Here is a 25360-nt window from a genome sequence, read left to right as displayed (position 1 = left end):
CTTTGAATATGTCAGAGTCTTTGATAATTTCTTGAGGAAGAGAAACAGAAAAATGATCGCTTTCTCAACTTAGAATAATCGAATTTTAAGCTGAACTTAAAAGCTATAACTTTGATACATTTTATGAATTTTAAGAAAGTAATTTTAGGGGTGCCTGGGAGGCTCAGTAATTAAGCAGCTGCCTTCGGCTTAAGTCATAATCCCAGGGTCCTGGGATCGAGCCCTGCATCAGGCCCCCTGCTCAGTGTTGAGCCTGCTTCTCTCTCTCCCTCTGCCTGCTGCTCTGCCTACTTGTGCTCTCTCTCTCTGTCAAATACATGAATAAACATCTTTTTTTAAAAAAGGTAATTTTAAAAGTTTCAACTTAGGAAAGAATGGGGTGGGTGGATGTGGGAATGGTAGACATGGGGAGGCCAGGGAAGAGAAGTTGGCCTTGATCCATTTGTGAATTGACCAGGGTTCAGTCTAAGAAGTGAAGTTGAGAATAAAGATGAGTGTCTGAACTTTTGCGAAGAATCAGGCATCAGGATTTGATTATGGGCTGTTGGAAAGAAAAAGATGATGATGAGTTGGACCATTCTGAACTTCCTTGCTTCAGAAATCAAATAAATGCTCACTCTCCTTGATTAACTGATCCTGGGGGAGGATTGTAAGGTGAATATGAGTAGGTACATCTTTGTTTTAAGCAGCCCCATCCTTGACTGATATCAAGAATGGTGTATTCTTGAGTATCAGTTGGGAGACCCAGTGCGGTTTTAGAGATGGAATGAGAGTGAATGAATGGAGAAGATTTAGTGGGCAGCAAATAGATCTAGTGGGGATAAATTCATGAAAACAGAGGGCATCTCTTTGGTTGGTTGTATTATGAAGAGAAAAGAACAGGAATAATGGAATTGGAAGTTTATAATATTTTTCACCTTGACAGAGTGTATCAAGATACGAGGGCAGGGGGTGGAGTGGGGAGGAAGAATCAGTCCTATTGTTTTACTGTTCTAGAAAGTGATGTCCCATCTTTTTTTTTTTTTTTTTAAGATTTTATTTATTTATTTGTCAGAGAGAGTGAGCATAGGCAGACAGAGTGGCAGGCAGAGGCAGAAGGAGAAGCAGACTCCCTGCTGAGCAAGGAGCCCGATGTGGGACTCGAACCCAGGATGCTGGGATCATGACCTGAGCCGAAGGCAGCCGCTTAACCAACTGAGCCATCGAGGCGTCCTGATGTCCCATCTTTGAGTCCTCAAAATAATTTCTTATTCTTTAGATCATATAAAGTATTGATATCTGTGTGAATCTGTTGGGTACAGGCATCATTACATTCATGTTAAAGTATTAAAAGGATAGAAATTAATAGAATGTATGGTGTGGCTGAGAGAAACGGGTTTCTTGAATATAGACCAAATCTGAGGTCGTTAACAAGTCATAATTTTGGCAATTAGGTATCTGTGCTACCTGAAGTAAATCATGGTATGTTTGAAAACATTTTGGAAGGTTTGTTTACTGTATTGATCAAGTTAGAATTACATCTCCAGTGGTTACAATTATCCTCTGCTTTTAGGAAAATCTCCTGGTATTTCAAATGCTTAAAACTTGAACATTTCCATGCTAGTTTTCATCCCTAAGGAGAGGCCAAATTTCAGAAAATACCCCTCCAATTTCTTTTTTTGCATCACAGGGACATTGAATATATATACCTTTTCCATTGTACAAGGGTTTCCTTTGTTTTAAATTGGTTCTATTAACAGTGACCTAAATTTGAAATGTACTTGGCATTTGAGTTTTTGGTTGTTTTAAGCATGTTTTATTTGTTGCCCAGTTGCTGGAAACAAACATTTGCAGTGACCTAACCTAATGACGCCAGATGGTATGAAAAGACCTCGTCTGAGAAGTGTTTAGTATCATAATGTAGGGCTTGGGGTCCAGCGTCCATGCTTGGGTTTGCCATTGCCTAGTTGTGCAATCATGTGCTCTTTGTTAAACACAGGAACATGCCCCTTAATTAGACACAGACATTACAAAATGAGACAAAAAAATTCAAGTGCTTCAAGACCTTCCTGTTGAAAATGCCAAAAGAGCAGAAAATTCCATGTATAAACACCTGAGTTAACTAAGAACAGAAATACTGGAAAACCTGAAGTAGGTGTAAACAGAAAATATATTTTTAGTACAGTGCTTTAGTACAGATAAAGATGATCAAACAACATACAAACCCTCTTTTGTAGTTTGCAACTATAAAATATCTATACTTTTAAAAAAACCCATAAGAAACAAACTCTAAGATTAAATTCTATGATATGCATTCTGTAGAAAAAAAATAATCCTTACGTGGATTAGGAAGAAGAGAAAGGAGCAGTACTTGTTGTGAAATCCTGAAATTATTGGAAAAGCCTTTCTTTCCTTTAATTCCTGCTCATAAAAGTAATAAGAGCTGGGGCAAAACTAAGTTAAGGCAACCCAAGAATTATGTGGGGGATCCTCTTAGAGGTTCCAGACGTTGTTTTATCAGTTCTCTTTAGACACAAAAAATGGAAGCAGAATGGGCCTTTGGAGAAATAATTGGATATAATTGGAGATTTGTCTTTTTTGGCAGATAAATTCGATAACATTCCCAGTCTCTAAACCTTAGTACTAAGACACACACACACACACACACACACACACACACACACACAATTTTTGAAGGGTCAAACAGATGCACTTAACTTTTGTTTCAAAAAAAATTTTTTTAGGGGCACCTGGGTGGCTCAGTGGGTTAAGCCTCTGCCTTCAGCTCAGGTCATGATCTCAGGGTCCTGGGATCGAGCCCCGCATCGGGATCTCGGCTCAACAGGGAGCCTGCTTCTTCCTCTCTCTTTGCCTCTCTGCCTACTTGTGACCTCTGTCTGTCAAATAAATAAATAAAATCTTTGAAAAAAAAAACTTGCTTTCCTTTAAAAAAAATTTTTTTTCTTAAGTAAACATCATGGAGAAATTAACAGGAAAGTGTGAGCTCATCAAAGTGGAAACTATCCTAATTATGGCTGAAAGTACTTTAAAAAAAAAAAATCTCAATTCTTCTGTGACAGGACTTTGAAGAAAAATATTTCTTGGTTTCTACCACACAGAAGCCAGTGAGAAAGTAGGGAAACAGATGCCAGGTCTGTCAGTTCCACATGGCAGAAAAAAAATACAGATGGATGGATAGATACCCGGGTGGCTTGTTACCGACGTGCATATAGAGACAGACTGCAGACTTTGAAAATCTCTTCTCGGTGATGGAAAATGAATTTAGTGCTCAATTAAGGGGGCTGGGACATGAAGTTCTGCTTAGAAATCTGTTCTTTAATTTCCACAGAGTCACCTCGGCCATGACTGCAAGTGCATTGCTGGAAAGAGGCATAAGGCTGAGATGAAATAGCTCGTTGAGGGTATTCTGATGGGGAGGAGGCCAGAATCATTGTAACATTTCGTATTGGTTATTTCCCTCAACTGAGTCCACAAGTGACATACGCAGCTGAGACTTCTAAAGGAGGAACAACTGTTAAGACATTTTACCAAAGACGCTTGGCCTCTCGCAGATGTTTTACCCGTCCTGTGTGAAGGGGAACGGAGTCTGCCAGGCCGGGTCAGCAGTGGGTACAGGTGTGCATGTGGCCCTCGGCCCGTCCCCATTTCCCCAGCCACATACTTGGAGGGGCAGGGCCATCCCCGGTGAACTTGGCCTTCATCTTCTTGCAGATGTCCTGCCGGGCAGTGACTGGGAAAGGATGGGCCATGGCTACCAGACATCGGCCTTCTCTGTGAGCAGAGAGCCCCACCAGCGGTGTCTGATTGCATTTACTGACGTTTGGCCTCCTTCAGGTGGAATAAGTCATTAACACCAGGCACTTCCTATGACATCTGGGTTTTTCTTCAGAGTCCCACTCAAATACTCCTTTGGCATAATCGAAGAAATATTTAATTGAGTGTTAGTGAGTCTGGTTGTCTCCAGTGGCTCTAAAAAGGCCACCCTTGCCAAAGCTTACCTGTGTCGGCAGCCTAGCTATCACTAAGCGTGTCCCACACGTGTCAGTGATGGGAGCCCAGGACTCTCGCGGGGGCTGGTCTTGTTCCAGCAGCCTCTGCCAGACCTCCTTCGTGCGAGGCCCCTCTTCCTTCGAGCTGTAAAGATCAATAAAGACAGGGATAAAATCCAAAGGGAGAAAGAGCTGCATGTCACTGGGCTCCTGCCAGTGGCAGGGAGAACTGCTAGTTTGACTTGGAGCGAACGTAGGACTAAGACATTAGGATAATCAAAATATAGATTCATAGAACTGCAGTAGAGTCCTTCAGAGAATGGTCAATGACCCAGACATTCCCCTTCCCACTGCCTAATACTGGTCTTCACCCGGGCCAGTGTTTCTGGGTGCCTCCGAGTGTCCGCTTTCAGTGTTCACGGCCCCTGGCCTGTTTCATAGACCCGTTTACGCTTCCTGAGTCCTCCTCAAGCCCCTGCTCTCAGATGGTTTTCATTTTATTGGCAATGAAAATGCCTTTATCATGACATGGAATATCAGATTTCCATGTTTTATACCTCTAGGGCTCACTAAAATAAGACACCTATTAATAATTAGACTCCCACGTTTGCTGAACAACAGGCAATGAAGGAATTTCGGGGTCAGCAGAGAGTGGCAATGTGATAGATCGCTTCAGATGCTGGCAACATGGCACGATTTTGTGGTTCTGATGTTTGACGGTGACAGTTCTGAGTTCACTGGAAGTAGTTCTAAGGGACCAAGGCTTGAGATGCTGGTTGACTGGGTCTCTGTACATTATAAAATTGCTTAGAGTCGCAGCTGATATTCTACGGTCTGTTTTGGTTTTGTTTTGTTTTTTTTTTTTGCTTCATCTACATGATCTCTTAGAATTGAGATTTGCTAAAACAAAGTGGAATCATCTGGTTTACTTAAAAAAAAAAATCAAAATAAACCCCAGTCCTCTGGAATCTGACCCATAAATTTGTGGAGAAGAAAGCAACATTGCCCTGGGTTGAGAGATGACAGAATGTCTCCCCTGGGCTGTCGTGCCTCTTCTCCCACAGTGATGATAGTCCAGGTTTCTTTTTCTTTCTCATCCTTCCATCCCCCCCTCACTGTTTCCTTTTATATATCAGAAAATGTATGTAGGAGATAGAATATTCTGTCTCCTTGAGGTCTATTCCATGAGACTGTGTCTTTACTCTAGCGATGCTGTCGTACAAATAGACTTGCCATAGCTCTTTTGAAGCTGCTGTTTCAGAATCGGTTTTTGAGCTGCCTAAGAAAATTAGTCTCTCTCTCTCTGCACCTCACTCATTCGCTACAGTGTCAGTGGATCGAAGCCTTCCAGTGGTCACTTCAGCCTCCAGCAAGCAAGGATGTGCACCATGGAGGATATTTAAAATGTGCATCTTCAGCCCTGAAAAGAATTCTGAAATCCAGACAGAGTAGCTCTGTTTTGAACAAAAACAGCAATACTTTCAAGATGACACTTTGAAGAGGTCCAGTTTAGAGAATGTGCAGGCTTTAACGGAATTGTTCAGAAGATGGTATGAGGGTTCTGCGGCTTAGCGGCAGGAGTCCCAGTAATTCAGTGTGTTTGTATAAAATCGATAGTTGATAGACAACATTGCCATTTAGGACCTTACTTGACCTTTAAAACACAAGGCGAAGTTGGCATTTTTGTCTCCCTTTTACTTATGTGAAATGGAGGCTCAGAAGTGGGGACCAGCTCTGTTGGTGTTTCCACATCCATAGGTCTTTCTCCATTTTTTTGCAAACGTGCCCTATCTTTGGCCCTCAGGATTTTCATTTTTTTCAAATAACTTTGGCTGAGAAGACTACCACGGCCGCCTCTGGTCCTGCAGTCCTCTGATTGTGGTAATTTTGACATCTTTCTTCTTTTCTGGTCTTACATGCCACTGATAGTTACATATGCACAAGATCTGTGGACAGAGCAAATTGCATCAATATCAAAAACATCAAGACCTATGATGATCTCCCAAATCCGGCCTGACCTGAGAGCTTCCTCTCTGGTGTTGGCTCCTCCAGAAAGCCTTCCAGTCCTCCGGCCCATGTTCATTCTCTCCTCCCTGAACTCTTCACTACATTTGGAATCCAGTCAGACCATTTTGAATGTAATTCTCTTAAAATGGTTGGTTTCGACCCTCTTTCCTCTACAAGGCTGTGCTTCTTGTGAGGGGAGGGCCTTTTAGGAATTGAGCTCAGCACAGGGCACAGAGGAATAGTCAGTAAATACATTATTAGGTTCGGCTAGGTTGCGCTGTAGTCAGAAATTAACATGACAGAAGCTTGAATTTGGCAGAAAGCTCTCTGCTAGATCTCCCTCCAGTGCCAAGCTAATGGGCTTCCACCACCTTAATGCTACGCTATTGGCAATATGTGGCCTCCTTAATTCCTACAATGGGGAGAAAGAGGTGCTACGAGGTACCCTCCTTTTCCCACAGCCCTTATTCAGAAGGAGTCACTTGGCCCTGCCTGTCGGGGCTATGGACTTATTTGTGTGGCCCTCCCAAAATGTATGTAGAAATCTCAACCTCGAACGTGACTTTATTTGGAGGTGGAGTCAATGAGGAGGTCATTAAGATTCAGTGAGATTGTAGGGGCGGAGCCTTGAGGTGACAGAATTAGTGTCCTTTTAAGAAGTGATCCCCAAGGACTCCCGTTCTCTGCCATATGTGGACACAGAAGAGGGCAGCCTCCTACGAGCCCGGAAGAAAGACCTCACCAGAGCTGACCATTCTCTTACTTGAAGCCTGCAGAGCTGTGAGAAATGCACATCTGTTATTTAAACCCCCCGCTCTCTGCTGTTTTGTTAGCAGGAGTCTGAGCTGACCCATGGTAGTTAGGAAGCCGGCATATGTGAGGAAGCTAGGACAAGTGGTTCTTTGGTGAGCAGTGAATGTTCCCGCCACAAGCGGTGGCGTGTGGTCAAGACAGACCTGGTTTCCTGCTCCCAGGGAACTAAAGAAACCTATTAATATGATTTGTGGCATTCAGTTTTTCTACACTATTTGCAACCAAACCACAGGTAATTATTAGTTTTGAGTTCTGTGTACTTGGATAAGGCACAAAAAACCTGGGAGCGTAACCAGATGAGGCACGTGTTAGAATTTGCACAGTGGTATGAGACCCAAAATGTGTTTTGTTCCTTGCAGTATCTCTACATAAACAAAAAAGAACCTGAGACGCACTGAAGCTTAATATAGAAAATTTCCCTCAATACAGTTGTAGCAAGAACCATTGAGGAAAAGAGTCCTTTATGTTCATCATTTTGGGAGTGATCCAGTTGTCATGGTAACAACAACCATGCCTGGATGCCCATCTTTATTTCCCTCTCAACACGAGTCTGTCTTTTTAGTCACATCCTGGGTAGTGGAACTTTGAATAAATTTCATGTTCTGAGCACCAAGGGCAAGGATTTATGATGTGATTTGTGTTGTTTTGCTGCAAGGACAGGCTAATGGGAATTATGATGTCAGAATATAATGATGACAATGCTTATTCTTTTCACAATGTACAAATAGCAAGATACATATATATCACAACTGTTGAAATGCTTAAATCGTTGTAGCGATGGAGAAAATAGCCCAAATTTAATTGTTTCTTTAGAAACGATGTCAAGCAGAATCAGGAGTTTCATGCTTAAGAATTTTTTTTTTCCCTTTGTATGTTACTTTTAAAACCATTTTTGCCTTCGTGTAACTTTTAAAAGACCATTTCATAAACTAAAGTAGTTGTCTGGAATTCCTTGAAGCCCATGGTTTGGCTTCAGCAGGCTTTAAACAAATACACTGTCAGAAATCAATGTGGGTACATTTCCAGCAGTTAATGCCCGAGTCACAGTAGATATTTTGTAAAATCAATAGCCTGAAATATCAGAGGATTATGGTTGTATCAGATACCCCAAATGCCTAACATTGTTTTAATTACTCTAATAAAAGAAAGCTGGGTGGATTTAAAACAACAACAACAACAACAACAAAAAAAAACCTTGCCTATAAAGAATGTTCTGCTCAAGCCAAAGCAAATTTTTTACAAGTTCTTTTAGAAAATCTGGAAGTATTTAAGCATTTTCCTCTTAGGAGACAATGCCTGTTATCCCACTAGTGCTCCCCCGTACAATATTCTGCTTTATGACAACAGGCCTTTAGGACATGTTGATCAAATATGTTGCTGTAGTTGCATTAATGATAGGCTTCGATATTTGGACCCTTTTTCTTACTGGCATGTAGAAATAAGCATATTTAATGTTGAAGTGCATGGACACTGAGGAGCTCTCCTGAGGTTTTCCAGTTTAGATTGGGGCCACGGTTGGTCCGAAGGCTACAGGAACACCGTTTTGCTGGGAAGATGGGTAAAAGTCACTTTGCCAGAGTGGAGATGTGTTTATATCATAGTGGAAAAGATTGATGATACGAATAAAGAAGAGCTGTGACAGAAGTTTGGATGAACCCCCCCCCCATTATATACAGTTAAAACTTTCCCCATAAGGGACCTCATTCTGGTTCTTATGAGAAGTCCAGGATTTCCAAAAAAGGGATTCACATTCCTCAACCAAATTTAGAGTACTGAGGGTATAGCTTCTGTTTGCCAGAAAAGCTCAGTTTTCTGCCAGAACGTTGGAATGAGATTTTTCTAGCTCTGGGTGGAGATGAACATCTCAACGGCACAGGTGGAAGAATTTACAGGAGACCCATGCAGTGGGGGTTGATAAATCATAATGTGATTTTATATGGGTCACAGCCCACAATATGCAAAATCCACATCTCCATGACTCTCTTGAATGAGTTCTGATACTTTGCCTCTTGATAATCATAATGTAATTCACTATAATTACTATAATCTAGAAAGTATCTGTTTAAGAGCCGAGACTATTTTCAGGAAGACAGAGCTGCCCTTTTTTTTGTGAGTACTGGCTCGCAGAAAAGGGATGAGCATGAAATACTGTCAAGAAAAGGGGACCCAGGGGCACCTGGGTGGCTCAGTGGGTTAAGCCTCTACCTTCAGCTCAGGCCATGATCCCAGGGTCCTGGGATGGAGCCCCGCATCAGGCTCTCTGCTCAGCGGGGGGCCTGCTTCCCCTTCCCCCTCTGCCTGCCTCTCTGCCTACTTGTAATCTCTCTCTCTGTATCAATAAATAAATAAAATCTTAAAAAAAGAAGAAGAAGAGGAGGAGACTCCTCCTGATCATCACTGATCACCCTGATCTCGGTCAGGGCATGTCGTTAGGACTGGTGAAGACGGCATCAGAGAATGTTCTCCATCAGTTTGGTAGGCATGGGACATTTAAGGAACGCTGACCTTTGTAGGATTTCCCTGATATGGCAAACCATGCCACTCATAGCTCCCTGGTTATCCTCTACTTCTGCACTGGAGCCTTTATAAAATCATAGAATGTAGGCACGTCGTTGAGTATGAGCAGTTAGTCTATACTTAAAAGTTTATTAATGAGGAAGCTGAAGTCCAGAGAAGTGAATTAGTTTGGTTCACATCTGGTATTGACTTTGTGGCTGGTGAGGACCAGAACTGAGGCTTTGTGGTTCCTACTCTGGTGTTCTTTGTACTAGTCCCTCCTGGCTCTTAGGCCATTTCTTTTGGATACGGTACATTCACAAGAAACCATTGCTATCTGTATAAATTGGCTCAGGCTACCATAACAAAATTCCATAGTCTGGGTAGCTTACACAACCAAAACTTACTCTTACAGTTGGGGAGATTGGAAGTCTGAGATCGTGATGCTCACAGATCTGGTTCCTGGTGGGGCTCTTTTCCTGGTGTCCAGACACCCACCTTCTTGATGTGCTCACATGATAGAGAGGGAATCTGTGCTCTGGTCTTTATTCCCCTCCTAATAAGGACACTAATCCCATCATGGCAGCTCCACTCTCATGACTTCATCTAAACCTAATTACTTCCCCTACAGAGAACCAAGCAGGGGTTGATAGAGGGAAGGTGGACAGGGGATGGTCTCAGTGGGTGATTGATATTAAGGAGGGCACTAAATGCCACTTTTGCTGAGCACTGGGTGTTACATGTAAGTGATGACTCACTAAATTCTACTCCTGAAACCAATATTCCACTGAATGTTAACCAACTAGAATTTAAATAAAACTTTGAAAAAATTTTAATTAAAAATGAATAAATGAATTAGGCATAGTAAGAGATTAACAACAACAATAATAAAGTAGAGCAATTATAATAATATACTATAATAGAAGTTATGTGAGTATGGAAAAAAGTAAAAATAAATCTCATTACTTCCCAAAGGCTCCACCTCCCCATGTCATCACATTAGAGCTCGGGGCTTCAACATAGGGATTTGGGGGATGAGGCGCATATTCAGTCTATAACACTAGCTGAACCTAGAAGGACAGATAGATTTTTCTGGGACCTATTTTCGTGAGCACCATGTTCTGCAAGTGTTTTATGACTAAACCATGGGTGCTTGTGGGCAAGAGGTGCGGAGTGGGCTCTGCTATTTTGGCTTCATGGTCTTGATCTTATGGCACCAAGACATGGTGGGTGACCGAAAGGATCTCGATGTCCCCAAAATGAAATTTGTTGCTGGAACGTTGATATTAACTGGTTGAATTATGGTGATTCAGTGACATGTTGTGTTTCTTGAGGAGAATTAAAATGAAGTCCGTACAATTAGAAATCTTCCACAGCATTTATTCTCTGAGCATTTATTGCTTTTTTACTAGCCAGACATAATAATAATCTGAAGTGTTTCACAAAAGTGCACTTTTGTGAAAACCTCAACATTTTAGCAAAATTTATGTAATATCTTTTTCTTTTCATATTTCTATATCTAAATTATTTTTATATCTCTTTTCTTGAGAAACTGAATCTGGGACATCACATACTGAATAATTGTTAAGTTACTTAGTCCTTTGTTAAATCAACCCTGGTTTCTAGGCCCGGAGAAAGGGATCTGACATTGTGAGCCTCATGCATGCTGGCCATCTAACTGTCTCATAGGTAATGGCTCACTCCTCTTGAGAGCTCTGTGAAAATGGGCATTTTTAGTTATGTTTTATAGAGGAGGACATAGGCAGTGAGAGGCTGAGAGTTTTGTCCATGGTAATAATACATGTGGTAACTGGTCAGGTCAACCAGCACCAGCCCATTTTGGTCCAAGCTCAAAAGCCGTGTTCTTGGGGCTCCTGGGTGGCTCAGTGGGTTAAGCCTCTGCCTTCGGCTCAGGTCATGATCCCAGGGTCCTGGGATTGAGTCCCACTTTGGGTTCTCTGCTTGGTGGGGAGCCTGCTTCCTCCTCTCTCTGTCTCTGCCTGCCTCTCTATCTACTAGTGATCTCTCTCTGTCAAATAAATAAATAAAATCTTAAAAAAAAAAAAAGCTGTGCTCTTACCATTTACTCTGCTACAGTCATCTTCACACTACTTCTCACTTGGAAAGCTGTGCTCTTACCATTTACTCTGCTACAGTCATCTTCACACTACTTCTCACTTGGTCCACATGGATTGTGATTGTGTGAAAAGGTCAATTTCACCTTCAGAGAGGACCAGTTCTAATGGACATGTAGATGCCTGGGTGTGTGTTTTGTGGGGGATAGCATTTGTTGGGGAAAGAGCTCATTTTGTGCTGAACTTTAAAATTCCCCTGTGGGACACCTGGGTGACTCAGTTAAGTGTCTTCAGCTCAAGTCATGATCCTGGAGTTCCAGGATCGAGCCCCACTTCGGACTCCCTGCTCAGCTGGAAGGGAGGCCCTTCACCCCGCTTATGTTTTCTCTCTCAGATGAATAAATAAAATCTTAAAAAAAAAACCCTCCCTTGTGCTCTTTCCTGGAGGAGAAGTATTGTGAATGGGCCTTTAATAATTATCCAATTTTGTTTTTTTGGGTCCTCTGATAACTGTTTGTGTTGACTTTAGATATAATTTAGTCCTCTCCCCACCCCCCCATGAATAATATACTCTATGTTGATAATTTCTTTTTTATTCTTGAGGGGGAGTTTCAGATGTAGAAAACTATACTTAAATAACAACAATTTTTTCCTCCTCTTCCGCCTCCTCTTTTTTTTTTTTTTTTTTTAAAGATTTTATTTATTTGACACACAGAGAGAGAACACAAGCAGGCCGAGTGGCAGGCAGAGAGAGGGAGAAGCAGGTTCCCTGCTGAGCAGAAAGCCTGATGTGGGGCTCGATCCCAGGACCCTGGGATCATGACCCAAGCCAAAGGCAGAGGTTTAACCCACTGAGCCACCCAGGTGCCCCTCTCCTTCTCTTTATCAATATTTCTGTGTTTGTCATCACTTCAAAGATGCTATATAGTCACTGGAAGCAATCAACAACTTCTTACTTCGGGGAAGGGAACTATCTCCTGATTAATTTTGGTACCTAAGCACAAACTGAATCTCAAATTTGGAAAATTCTCCATGGCTCAGCTCTATCTCATTCTCTGACGTTCCCCACCCACTCTCTCCGTTCCTCCATCTTTGGCCTGCCTTCCTCCGCCCTTCCCCTCCCACCCACCTGCCCCTGGGTCCTCTCCCAGTCGGTGGTCAGTCCTGGGCTCAGCCAGAGCTGCTCCATCTCTTTGGAATCTGTCTCTCCAGCCCAGCAGTTGAGTCACTGCCTTGCTTCAGCTCTTGCCTAAATACAGTCCTGCGCACTCTTGCAAGAGTTGCAGTGAGTCAGCCTTCTCTGTTTTTTCATGTTTTACTTTAGTGCATTTAAAAAATCTGTATCACTTTAACATTTTAAGCTGTTATTTGTTTTTTTTGGCTCCGGTGCCTTTTTCTCTTTGGGAAAACATTCTTTATTTAAGCTCAGTAATTTATGCTTCATTGTAGCATGGTTCCTGATTGCAAAGTAAAACGAATTCTGTACGTGTGATAATGGATAATTCCCAAGAGCATTTTCAGATCGTCATTTTTTAAATGTCTTAATAGGAAAGCTAAATAGTAGGCCTTTAACATGGTGGCCATCTCCATAGAGTGGCCATTTTACTAGTGGGATAATCTAAAGTGTTTTATTTATTTTTTAAAATATTTTATTTATTTATTTATTTGACAGAGAAAGACACAGCGAGAGAGGGAACTCAAGCAGAGGGAGTGGGAGAGGGAGAAACGGGCTCCACGCCAAACAGGGATCTTGATGTGGGGCTTGATCCCAGGACCCCGGGATAACCCAAGCCAAAGGCAGCTGCCTAACGACTGAACCACCCAGGTGCCCAATCTGAACTGTTTTAATGATTGTATGCTAGGAAGCTAACAGATGGCCAGCTCTTGAACATTTTATACGTTGTACTGAACACAGGACACCAGCTGAGAGGGCAGACAGGGATTCAGCCCATGCTGTGTTTACTGAATGCTGTGTCCTGATGCAGAACACATCTTAAGGGTCACTTTCTCCCAGTCCCTGCACAGGGGCTACAGGGATAAAGGCAGCCCTTCTCGGACACACATCATTTACTCTCACCACAATCTTTGGCTGTTGGGATTATTGTCCCATTGTCCCATTATTGGCCCAGAGAGGCTGGACAGATTGGTGAACATCTCACTGCTCATGAGAGAGAGTGGGGATCCAGATCCAGGTTTACTAATTCTAATCCAGCACCGTCGTCTTCTACCCACTACTGGATCTTCCTTCCCCAGAACTTGGCACTGTAACACAATAAACACTCTCAGAATGAGGATACTGTAGGTGCTAGTGATTTTAAGGCATGAAAATTAAATCTTACGAAGCCATGCTCCAATATTTATCACAACCTCCTCAAATTACCATTCATCTCTGAAGCATCTCCAGTGGTGAGTTTTTAATTGACAAAAATGACAGCCCTTCATTGCCAAATGGTAAGTTTTGAACTGTCAAGCCTGCTCAGGTGTTTATAGGGAGATCTGAAAAACCTACAATCATAGCTTAACTTCAAATCTCAAAAAAAAAAAAAAACGCCATCCCTTGGTAGCACCTCAAACCTGAGGTTGAAATCTGAAGTTTTCTCAACCAGGCCAAGATTTAGAAAAGTACATTATTCCACAATCTGTTTATTCTTTTTTTTTTTTTTAAAAGATTTTATTTATTTATTTGACAGACAGAGATCACAAGTAGGCAGAGAGGCAGGCAGAGAGAGAGGGGGAAGCAGGCTCCCCGCTGAGCAGAGAGCCCGATGCGGGGCTCGATCCCAGGACCCTGAGATCATGACCTGAGCCAAAGGCAGCAGCTTAACCCACTGAGCCACCCAGGCGCCCCCACAATCTGTTTATTCTTAACTGCTTTAAAAAATGTAAGGTTTGGGGCGCCTGGGTGGCTCAGTGGGTTAAGCCGCTGCCTTCGGCTCAGGTCATGATCTCAGGGTCCTGGGATCGAGTCCCACATCGGGCTCTCTGCTCAGCAAGAAGCCTGCTTCCCTCTCTCTCTCTCTGCCTGCCTCTCTGTCTACTTGTGATCTCTCTCTGTCAAATAAATAAATAAAATCTTTAAAAAAAAAAAAATGTAAGGTTTTTGTGCCGTCGCGTGTGATAATTTTGCGTTGTAAAAGGTGAAACGTGGCTATTCATGGAGCAGTTGTAACAATTCTTGAATAGTTTTACCTTCTGAGGTGGAGCGCTGACCCAGAAGGGAGGAAAGGTCGCTGAATTATTTTCTTGCACTCAGTCTTCTAAGAATCATGGCCAGCGCCCTGGTGAATTGGGGCTGGGAGTAGCTCTATTTGTTTTTCTCTTTTCTGTCTAATTTACGTAAGTCCTGTAGGAGGAAGCTCAGTCCAGGGTGAGCATCTCTGGAGAGACTGATGTGAGGAAGGAAGTGAGACTTGAAAAAAGATGGTTAGGAGTGTATCTACCCGGATACAGTCTTGAACGCAGTTGTGAGAGCATCAGAAGTTCTTGAGGTTGGCTGCAGTGTCTAGTAGTTTGCCCTCTCTAAATCTTGTAATGTGACCTATCAGTAGGTATTGAACACAGAACCCCTGACGTGGCAGAAACCATAGAAGTTACTCACTTTCGTGTCCTGGACATTCCTGTCAGGTGGTCCCCCGGTTTCTGCTCCCAGGGAAGCTGTCAGCGTCTTCCATCGCTGAGGAGTGTTCACTGTGGTAAAGGTTTCCTGCTGGATGACATAAATCCTCTCTTCTTGTGATCTGTGGCCTTTCGTCCTGCCCATCCCTTCATCCCGCACCTGGCTTCGGGCCACAAGCTTGTTGAGCATATCTGAACTCTGCCATCCTGGCCACACCCAGTCTCGCCTCTCCTTTCTTTACATAACGCTCACAGGACCTGGTGGTCAGAACCAGCCCTGTTCTGCTTGCTGCTCTAGGGGGGGTCACGCCATTGCCCAACCCTAGCAGGGATGTGTGGAGTGACAGTGTCCCCAGTGTGCAGCCGGAGGGTGGGTGAGCTTTTCGAGGAGCTCCAGCGCAATGCTTATTTGACGGGATAGATTTTTTTTTTTTTTTCTGGCTTGAGATACCTAAATATTGGTTGTAAATTTTTTAGCCTATTTCTTCTGGGTTACTTATACAGTAAGATATGCCTTGAAATGAGAGATAGGCTTTCTCTGACGATGTGGTGAATGAGACACTGAGGAGAAATTCCATTTGTGTTTTTCCCTTGTCAAAAATCACCTCAATGTAGGCATAAAAATGCAGTTAGGCAGAGCCAGCGTTGGGTCCTTGTGATGGCGTCTCATGAAGAAGCAGAATCCGCTACTCAGAGAGAAGGGCATTCTGAATGCTAATTCCTCCTATTTTTGTGATTTTTTTCTCCAGTGTGACCTTCAGTGTGGAGGAGAAAAGCTCCTCTTCCACCTTCTTTTTCCTCTGGCCACTTCTTACATCCAAGTAAGACTTCATGGTGGTAGGTGTAGTCTCTTGTGTGAGAGCCCACATTTGCCCACATTAGATCTCTCAGGCCTTTTCTGGCTCACATGGAAGCTTCTTCATGATTAACTACCTCAAAGGGCATGTGTGAGACTTTGTGCCTTGTCAGAAGCCCGACTTCATCCCTTGCAGCCTGTTATTATCTTGTGCAAGCCCAATTTTGAGAAGAACACACAGTTTCGTGGTACCACCTACACCGTCATTTATTTAATCGATTTGGATGGTTTGTGCTGCTCTTGGCCTTGGACCTGCAAAAACAAAGCCATGGGATAAAGCAGCCCGAATCCTGTAATGAAAACCTTATACCTTTTCTGAGGCCTGGTAGGGAGAGATGATTTATTCTTACCCTACCAAATAAAACATTCTAGGAATCTGAGGTGAAAATTGGATTTTAACTGCTACTAAAATTTTGAGCGTATAAAATCAGCAAGTGTTGAAAGTTTTGCTTGATGAAGAGAAGGACCTGCGGAACTGGTACAAGAATGATCTACATCTGAGGTACACTGAGGTGTCTTGATAAAACCGGGAATAAGCGGAGGCCCCCTGGCGGCCGGATGCAGCGGTGGGGACAGACCTTTGTGTTCTCAGCATCATCACTGGTTTTGAGTCTTGGGCCTGAAGCACGATTCCCTCCTCCTTCTTCCTGCTTCCTCTTTCAGATGTGAGCCTTCTGTGACTGAGCCGAAGGAGTCTGGGGATGACCTGAATCTAGCCACTGTATGCTTTTCTTCTGTCAGGTTCTCATTTCTTGGGGTGTTCACTTTCCTCTCCATCTCCCTGCCCTTCCCCCCAAACCCTCATCACTTACTGCTTCGAGAACACACGGCATCCTGTCAAAATCATTAAAAACCACGAAAACCTAAGGACTTCAGAACCAAGATGGAACTAAACCTTCATTAACGGTGCCAGGGCTTCCCTGACTTTGTTTTACAATTTCGAACCTGCGGGCACTTAGAGCCTCCATCAGAATGCTGTCTGCCTGGGCCTGGAGGCCTGCCAGGTGCCTGCTGTCCCCTGCCCAGACTCTCTGTCACCACGCTGAGCTCACTAGCCTGGGTGCGTTCGCTACCCTTCCCTGGTTCTCACAGAGCCACTCCTTGTCTGCATGGACCACAACTGGGTTGCTTCTTAGTTCCTTGGATTGTTTGCTCCTTCCTTCCTTCAGAATTTATGGAGCATGTGCACTGCGGTACTGGGATATAAAGATACGTGAGATCCATCTGCATTTAATTAAAAAGTGTAGCGGAGGCGGTGGAGCTGTGTGGTGTGCGGGGGAGGGCAGGGGGAGAGAAAGGAGGGGTTCACTGAAGCTGAAGGGACAGGAGGCTTCCTCCTGACAGCTTTTCAGAGCTGGAGTTCACAGGGTAAAGCTTCTCCGGGCAAAGGGAAAAGCAAGGGTATAAGGTATACCAGAGGACCGAGACAGCTCTTGGAAAGACATTTGGTCGGAAAATCAAGTCTTTTAGTGTGCCCGAAGGCTAGGTGTAGAGAGGTGGAGGAGGGCAGAGGGAAAGTCATCTGCTCTGAGGCAAGGAAAGGAAGATCTTGTATATCATCCCAGGGAATTTGCAGTCCTCAGACTATGGGAGTCACGGAAGGTTTATAGTCAGTAGAGTGATGTCCTCAGATTCGTTTTTGGAAAGATGACCCTGGAAACTGTTGGGAGGACTTTTTTAGAGGTTGAGGCATAGGAAGGCAGAGTGGCCCCTCAGATGTGGGGTCTGGGCTTAGCCTACAGAGTATTGATGGAGAGCCATGGGCATTTCTTGGGCAAGTGGCCTTAGGATGAGTACACAGAGTAGGTTCTTTTCGGCTAGGCCCTTCCTGACCTCATTGGGTTGGTTTGACTTCAGGCCCCTGCCTCTCGGCCTCTTCAGGGCTTCTGTGATTTACCAGGAGAGGAGGTGGGTCTTTATATTTGACTACTGTAAGCCCCCTTCTTCTGCCTACTAGACTTTGCTTAAACCTGCCAGCACCTTCCTAACTTGGCTGACCTCCCCTGGGTCAGACCACTTGGCTCTCTGGAGCTTTCATCTGCCAAAGCTGATCTGGCCAGTGATCATTTCTCGTACCATTCTCTCCTGTCCTGTTCCTGCTGAGGCCCTTGTGGTTATAGGAAGACCCAAAGCCTTCTGCAGATGGGACCTGGGCCATATTCTCAAGGTTGACACCCCTGCCCCACCTCCTTACAGCTCTGTTCCTGCAGCAGAGATTTTCCAGCAGACAGTTACACTAAATTGTAAAAGTTTATGTTGTACTTTTGAGTTGAGACTCTTCTAAAGGGGAAAAAAAAGGAGGGGGACATTGGAAACGTATGTTTTATGAATTGCTCTGAGTAGTGACAAATTTTTCTAAGACTCTCGAAATGCTAAGAAGCTCTTAAAATTAGGTTTATTTGGGGCGCCTGGGTGGCTCAGTGGGTTAAAGCCTCTGCCTTCGGCTCAGGTCATGATCCCAGGATCCTGGGATCGAGCCCCACATTGGGCTCTCTGCTCACTTGGCAGGGAGCCTGCTTCCTCCTCTCTCTCTGCCTGCCTCTCTGCCTCCTTGTGATCTCTGTCTGTCAAATCAATCAACCAATAAATAAAATCTTTAAAAAAATAGATTTGTTCGTTATTGTCGTATTGATTCTGATCTGGTGTTTTGTTTCAAAGTTTGAGGTTTTTTTTATCCTCCACCCACCAATTGTGTTGATAACAAGGGAACTGTTTTATAATGTGAGGGGGAAGCACAGCAGGGCTCTGGGGCTGGGCATGGTGCACTCAATTAACCTTCATGTTTCACATCTCATCACTGCAGTGTGGCAAGGCGCTCCCTGGCCTTTCAAAGCAGGAGGACTGCTGTGGAACTGTGGGTACCTCCTGGGGCTTTAACAAATGCCAGAAATGCCCCAAGAAGCCATGTAAGTGACATTTCATCATTCCTTTGAATGTTAATGTAGCCTATCTGTTGCCTTATGGTTACTGGTTTAACGGTGAGATAGCATTGGACTCTCAAAGAACTCTTAACTGAATTCTGGAACATGGTACTATAATTTGCATTTCCAGAAACCTTGCTGCAAGCCCGAGAAAGATTTCCTGTCGATTCCGTGGTTTAATAAGCAGTTCTCAGTCGCCTTCTCCCGTCGGATTACTTATTTTTAAAAAGTGTTTGAAGAGCTAAACTAGGCTCATTTTCCTCAGGTGAAGAAAAAGTAAGATGTCTTTAAAAGTCATAAATGTTTCAAAAACTGATAAAAAGTTAGTGAAACTGTTATTTCTTAGATTAAATTCCTTAAATGGAATTTTTATTAATAGCCACAGTAGAAGTTTGTGATACTGTTAAGTTTCCAGATTTCACTTAAAAAAAAAAAAAAAAGATTAAAAATCACGAGGACACAGTACTTTCCCCTTCTCAGTCACCACTTTTTTTTTTTTTTTTTAAGATTTTCTTTTTTTCTTGAGGGGCAGAGAGAGTGAGTGTGTATGCCATTGTGCACACACATATAGGGGGAAGGGCACAGGTAGAGGGAGACGGTAGGGGAGAGAGAAGCAGACTCCCCACAGAGCATGGGGCTTGATCCCAGGACCCTGACATCATGACTTGTGCTGAAGTCAAGATTCAGACTCAACTGACTGAGCCACCCTGGAGCCCCAGTCACTGCTTTTTTATACCATTTCAGTTCTCAGTGACTTGAATCTATATTGATACCACACATTTTGTTTAGTCTATAAATTCTGGTTTTTAGAACCTATTGATTTGAGTAGATCCAGATTTGTGACTCTCTGTTACTTTTTTCCCAATTACAGTTAGTATTTTTAGTTTTTGAATGTGGCATTAACTCCGGCTGATTCGTAAGAGGAATATTTTAGAAAAATAGAGGTAACCTGATTTTTTTTTTTTTTTTTATACTTACTTACCACATTTTTCCCAAGAAAGCAAGGGATATTTTTCTCGGTCATCTTCCTTTGCCTTATATAACTAAAGATTTTTGTAGTAGGTTTTTACACTTCGTGTTGCAAGGAATTTCTCATTTACTTCAGTTGGATAATTTTTATTTATTCTTCTTAAGCACCTGTTGATTTGATATTCTCAGTTGCCTTTCACACCTCTGTCCAATCCAGAATCTACCGTCTCAGAATCACCGCTCCACAGCTTTGTTTTATGTCCTACTGTTCTGCCATTATAGTAACTTGTTGTCAATAATTGTCTCATTGCCTCTCATGTGGACCTCCTTGTCTCTCAACCTTATGTGTTTTTTTTTTTAACATGGAACACTAAAATTACTAAGAAGGCAATTGAGAACTGCTTATTAAAGCACGTAATGCCTTAAATTTCATTTATTTTCTTGATACTCTTTTTTTTTCTTCTTTTTTTTTTTTTTTTGAGGACTGATTTGTGAAAACATCCACCAAAGTTTCCCGTAACTAGTGAATTCTTCATTTAGGGAGTCACATAAATAAAGACCTTCATTATGAGAATGTCCCCTGTGGACTTTTATGCTGATTTAATAATGATTGGTAATGTGGATTTCCAGTAAGTGGGTTGAGTGTGATAGCTCCTCCTCACTGAAAGATCCATGTGCCTAAAATTATTCTGGAAACCTGACCAAAGGGATATCCAGGAGAGATCTGATATGATTTAAAGAGCATGGACTTTGGAGCTCAGTAGACCTGAGTTTGACTCCCAACTTGGTCATTTGCTGTTAAGTCTTAATGGATCATGAAACAAGAGTCTGTATTTAAAATGTTGTAAAAGCTTTGATTTTTTTTTTTAATGGCCTATCCCTCATTATACTGTGTAAATTTGTCTGTAGAAATATTGTGGAGGGGGCAGTGTGTTTCCTGCCTCTAGGTCTAAGGACTGCAGAAGCTAAAGTCCAATTCTTCCAACTTTATTCTGGGGCCAAGTTCATGTTCTCTAATACTTGTTCCATCTTTTCCCTTATCTTGTTTCTTTTTCTTATCCCTCCTTCTCTCTGTGTTTTTTGCTTAACTGCCTCCCTTTCCTCCATTTTCTGAATTCCAAAGTTGCAAGAGAGGGACAGAAGTTAGGGGTAAAGTGAATCCTAGAGTCTTGTTGTTTCTTAATCCCTAACCTCTATTCTTGACCTTCTGTTGTTTTTATTTAGAATTGTGTTTTCTTTAAAAAAAAAAAAAAAAAAGAATTGTGTTTTCTGAGCATAAATAAATTCATTGCTATAAATGGTTTTGCTAATTCTATATTTTAGTCCTAGTAATAATTAAAGGAGAATGTGAAAGTACAAAGTTGCTATCACTTCTGACTAAATGCTGATGAAAATAAATTCATGTTGGCTCACGTAATGTATAAAATTGAAGCAATTGAATTTTTCATTTCAGGAAGGGCAATGTGGATTATGACTGAAGTAAACGATTAACATCTTGACATTTACTTTGTTTGTGCTGTCCTAAGTGACTCACTTCCAAGAAACACACTCAGGGTCACATTCTTCCTGTGTCATTTAGAAACTTTCCTTTCCTTGGTTCATACTACTCTCTAAATCATATTCATTTTGGAAGAGAGCAGACTTTCCTTGGCTTTATATGCTATGGTTTTGTGTTCCATGCCCTTTTTTAAAAAAATTTTCACTTAAAGTAGTTCAAACTTCAGTTTTCAAGTGGTTTTTATTTAATGTTTGAAGTTTTTGTTCAGCCACATACAGAAAGACCTTTCACTGTTGATCAGTTTTTACTGCAAAAACTTAATTTTAAATCTGCAAATGATTCCATTAGATACTCTGTAATCTGTTAAAAATGTACTTAGCATGAACAAGTCACTGGTCCTTTAAAAGTTTTTAGAAGAAAATTAACATTGAATCCTAAGCTGAGGAGGACCTGAAGAGATCATCTGGTCTGGCTCTCTGCCTTGAGGTGGATGACTGGTGGAACTTTCAAAACAAGATAGCCTCTCTTTTGCCTTTGAACAGTTCACGGACAGAGATCCCCAAATCTCTGGAGGCACCCTGCTCCAGAGGGTTTCCATTCTGTGGAAGACGAGTTATGTGGCCAAGGAGCTTGAACATGTCACTTTCTTCCTCCTTATAACTCAGTGTTCCAGGACTCCTCACTATAACCCTCTCCCAGAATTCAGAAGGATCTGAAGAGACAGGACGTATAACAGAGAAAGGAACTGAAGGAGGAGAGAGGTGGTGAGAATAAAGAATATGTGTTAGGGCCAAAATAATTTTATTTTCCAAAAGAAAATTTCCTTTTTATTTTGAATTTTCCCTCTTTACTCCTTGTTCAGGTCTTTTTAGTGGTCTCACCATCCACCCTATTTTGATTATTGCCCATTTCTATTGCTCATGGTCTTCTTAATGAAAGAATAGCTTATGGCAGAAAATAAGGGCATTTGTCATCTTTGAGTGGTTTTGCCAGGCATGGTGGTGATCGTTTTGCATAAATTATATCTAAAAATCCACAAAAGCCCTGACCTGCTCAGTAGATGTGAATACTCGCATTGTATGGACTCACCATTGGAAACCCAGAAAGCTTGTCTCCTAAGGTCCCAGAGCTTGATAGGCAGAGTCAGGATTTGAATTCAGGTCTGCTTGGTCCCTGAAATTATCCTGTATCCAATATGCCACAAAGTCTCTTGAGTCTCACTTAAGGGTGTCGGAATCAGTGAATCCAGTTTTGTTGGTGATTGGTAATGTCAACATTGTATTGTTGGTGAGGATTCTGTGATGAACCATACCCATGATAACAGCAGCCCTTCTCATCCCCTGGCTTCTTCTCTTCATCTCCTGTTATTCTCAGGTTCCTAGTAGTAAGAATCCCTTATTACCAGAATATGTGAGCCAGTATTTAGGTGAGCACTCCGCTTATTGTTGAAACTGGGATGCTTCTGAGAGTGAAATGAAGTGCTATTATTAATGAACTTCGCTAGAACAACTGTCTTAACCCAGGCCTGTCCCAAGCAGGCCAGGATGTACGTTCAACTTATAAGAAAATTCAAATGCCTGTAGCAAATCACTGGGGAGGAATAGATCCTTTGTAATGTAAATAATCACTAATTGGAAGAAAATATAGTCTTATGATTCTTTGGATTAATATAATCAAGATTTGCTGACAACTACTTGGGACTCTATCTGTTGCAGACGAGGAAGTATCCTGAAAAACAGGGCTAACATGAAAGAAACTGCTATATATTGAGTTGGGTATCTTAGAAATGAGTAAGACAGACCACTGATGACTTTGGTGGCTTGGGTTATCACACTGGTAGTTTAGGATTGTAAGAACATAAGTACGTAACAAAGAATTATTTCTTCTTACAGCTTATCACGGATATAACCAAATGATGGAATGTCTGCAAGGTTACAAGCGGGTTAACAACACCTTTTGTCAAGGTAAGCTTAACTGAATTCATTGGTGTGGACTTCATTGTTTTGGCTTTTGAGGACTCTTGAGTTGTTTTATCATGTTTTCACTCATTAGCTCAGTATGCAAAGCTCATAGCGGTGACTATCTCCTCACTCAATTTAGCTCTAAGGAAATAAAAGAGTTTTAGTATATGGTTACTAGAATTAGTATTTAAACTTCATGGAACTTTTTATCCCCTTATATTAATTTGCGATGAAACTCACAGGAGATTAGATTCCATTACGGAGCCCTTGTGCTCTCCAGGTTAGTCACTGCCTGTCCATGTGTGGGCAGATGCATATATGCAGATGACTACACACATGTTCCTAGCAGTACTGCTTCCTTGCAGACACATGATTGGGTAGGAGACTTCTTTTTTATCCCCCTCATCAGAATATTGCTAGCCACCTTGAAGCATTGAGGTCTTAAATATCAGGGTGAATGCACTCTTAGGCAAAGTGAAAGCTGTGTAGCTAAATGTGAAGTGTCCTGAGTACTTTTGCTCAGTTTTTTCTGAACCACGTAGCAGAGTTGAGCAAGCAGAGGGATCCTCAGAATCTGTACCGTATAGATGGAGACGTTCAAGCCCAGACTGGCTAAGAGGCTTTTATGAGTCTGGAATGGAGGTTAGAACTCAGGTTGACTAATGCCTCATTTAGTACACAAAGATGATAGCAAATTTTATGTCACTTACTTTGTGAAATGTTCAATTAATGCTCTTAATTTCCCCTTACATGTCTGGGATAAAGGTGTTATTAGTAACTTAGAAGTATGTCTGTGTTGAAATAAAGAGCCTTCAAGAATCTTAGTGAACCAGGGTGCCTGGGTGGCTTAGTGGGTTAAAGCCTCTGCCTTCGGCTCAGGTCATGATCCCAGGGTTCTGGGATCGAGCCCCGCGTCGGGCTTTCTGCTCAGCGGGGAGCCTGCTTCCTCCTCTCTCTCTGCCTGCCTCTCTGCCTACTTGTGATCTCTGTCAGATAAATAAAATTAAAAAAAAAAAAAGAATCTTAGTGAACCAAGACCTGTGTCAGGAACACAGCACACATTTTCTGACTTGTTGTCTGGGGCTCAGTATCCTTGACCAAGTATGTATTTATAGGACAGAGTAAATGAAGGTAATGTTACAAAGTATGGATTAATTCCTACTAAAAGGGCTCATTTCAATGGACTATCTTAATTACCTGAGAATTTTCTCAAGTTCCATATTGCATCTAACTTTTATGATTTGTAGAGCTTTTTAGCAAACAAAGAATTTTCTTTTGAAATTCACAGAGGTATACCATGTGTTTAAAAGTTTTGCCTTAAAATATGATAAGCTCTCATGTGAAAGAGTATTGGGAAAGTTAGATTTAACTGCTCAAGACACTTATTGAAAACCCTCTGTAAACCTTAGTAACGGGAATAACAGATTAATCAATATTACCTAGGAATCGGTAGAATTTAAGACATCCTTAAAAGATTCTGTGAAAAGAGGGAAGATTGAATTAAATGGATGGAAGAAGGAATATGTTGAATGAATATATGTTCTACAGTGTAAATGAAGTGACTGTTTCACAGATTTGGATTCAAATCTATATGACAAGCCCTAGCCCATTTTTAGAATGTGTTAGTAGAAGCAGAATGAGCTTGGAAGTAACGATCTTGTCCTGTGCCATTCAGACTGCATTTGAGGTTTGGGTGTTTGGTGTTCGTTGTCTCTTGGCTGGTAAGGACAACAAAACTTGCTAAGGACCTGGAAACCCGAGGGTGTTTAGCCCTGGAGAAGTGCTGACTGAAGAGAAATGTAGCGGCTGCTGTACAAACCTGCCTTTAAATGTTTGATTAACTGTCCTACAAAACAAGTCTCTGATGAGTTCCTTCAAAAAACCAGTCCATGGGCGCCTGGGTGGCTCAGTGGGTTAAGCCGCTGCCTTCAGCTCAGGTCATGATCTCAGGGTCCTGGGATCGAGTCCCACATCGGGCTCTCTGCTCAGCGGGGAGCCTGCTTCCCTCTCTCTCTCTGCCTGCCTCTCTGTCTGCTTGTGATCTCTCTCTGTCAAATAAATAAATAAAATCTTAAAAAAAAAAAACAGTCTATAGGATGGAGTTGAAAGGAAGCATATTGGGGCGCCTGGGTGGCTCAGTGGGTTAAGCCTCTGCTTTCG

At 42.3% G+C, this 25360-nt stretch overlaps 1 protein-coding gene across 14 annotated transcripts in view; it reads left to right on the top strand.

The window, feature by feature from the left end:
* Positions 1 to 25360, top strand: part of LTBP1 (latent transforming growth factor beta binding protein 1) — a 405463-nt gene that overhangs the window by 213693 nt on the left and 166410 nt on the right. For all 14 annotated transcript variants that reach the window (XM_047745652.1, XM_047745654.1, XM_047745653.1 and 11 more), the window contains 2 exons: positions 18655 to 18757; positions 23132 to 23203. In XM_047745652.1, the coding sequence (XP_047601608.1) occupies positions 18655 to 18757; positions 23132 to 23203 (175 nt within the window). The remainder of the gene's footprint in view (positions 1 to 18654; positions 18758 to 23131; positions 23204 to 25360) is intronic.

Source organism: Lutra lutra, chromosome 9, assembly GCF_902655055.1.
Source record: "Lutra lutra chromosome 9, mLutLut1.2, whole genome shotgun sequence".
In the NCBI taxonomy this organism is placed as follows: domain Eukaryota; kingdom Metazoa; phylum Chordata; class Mammalia; order Carnivora; family Mustelidae; genus Lutra; species Lutra lutra.
This window is presented reverse-complemented; position numbering and strand designations above follow the sequence as displayed.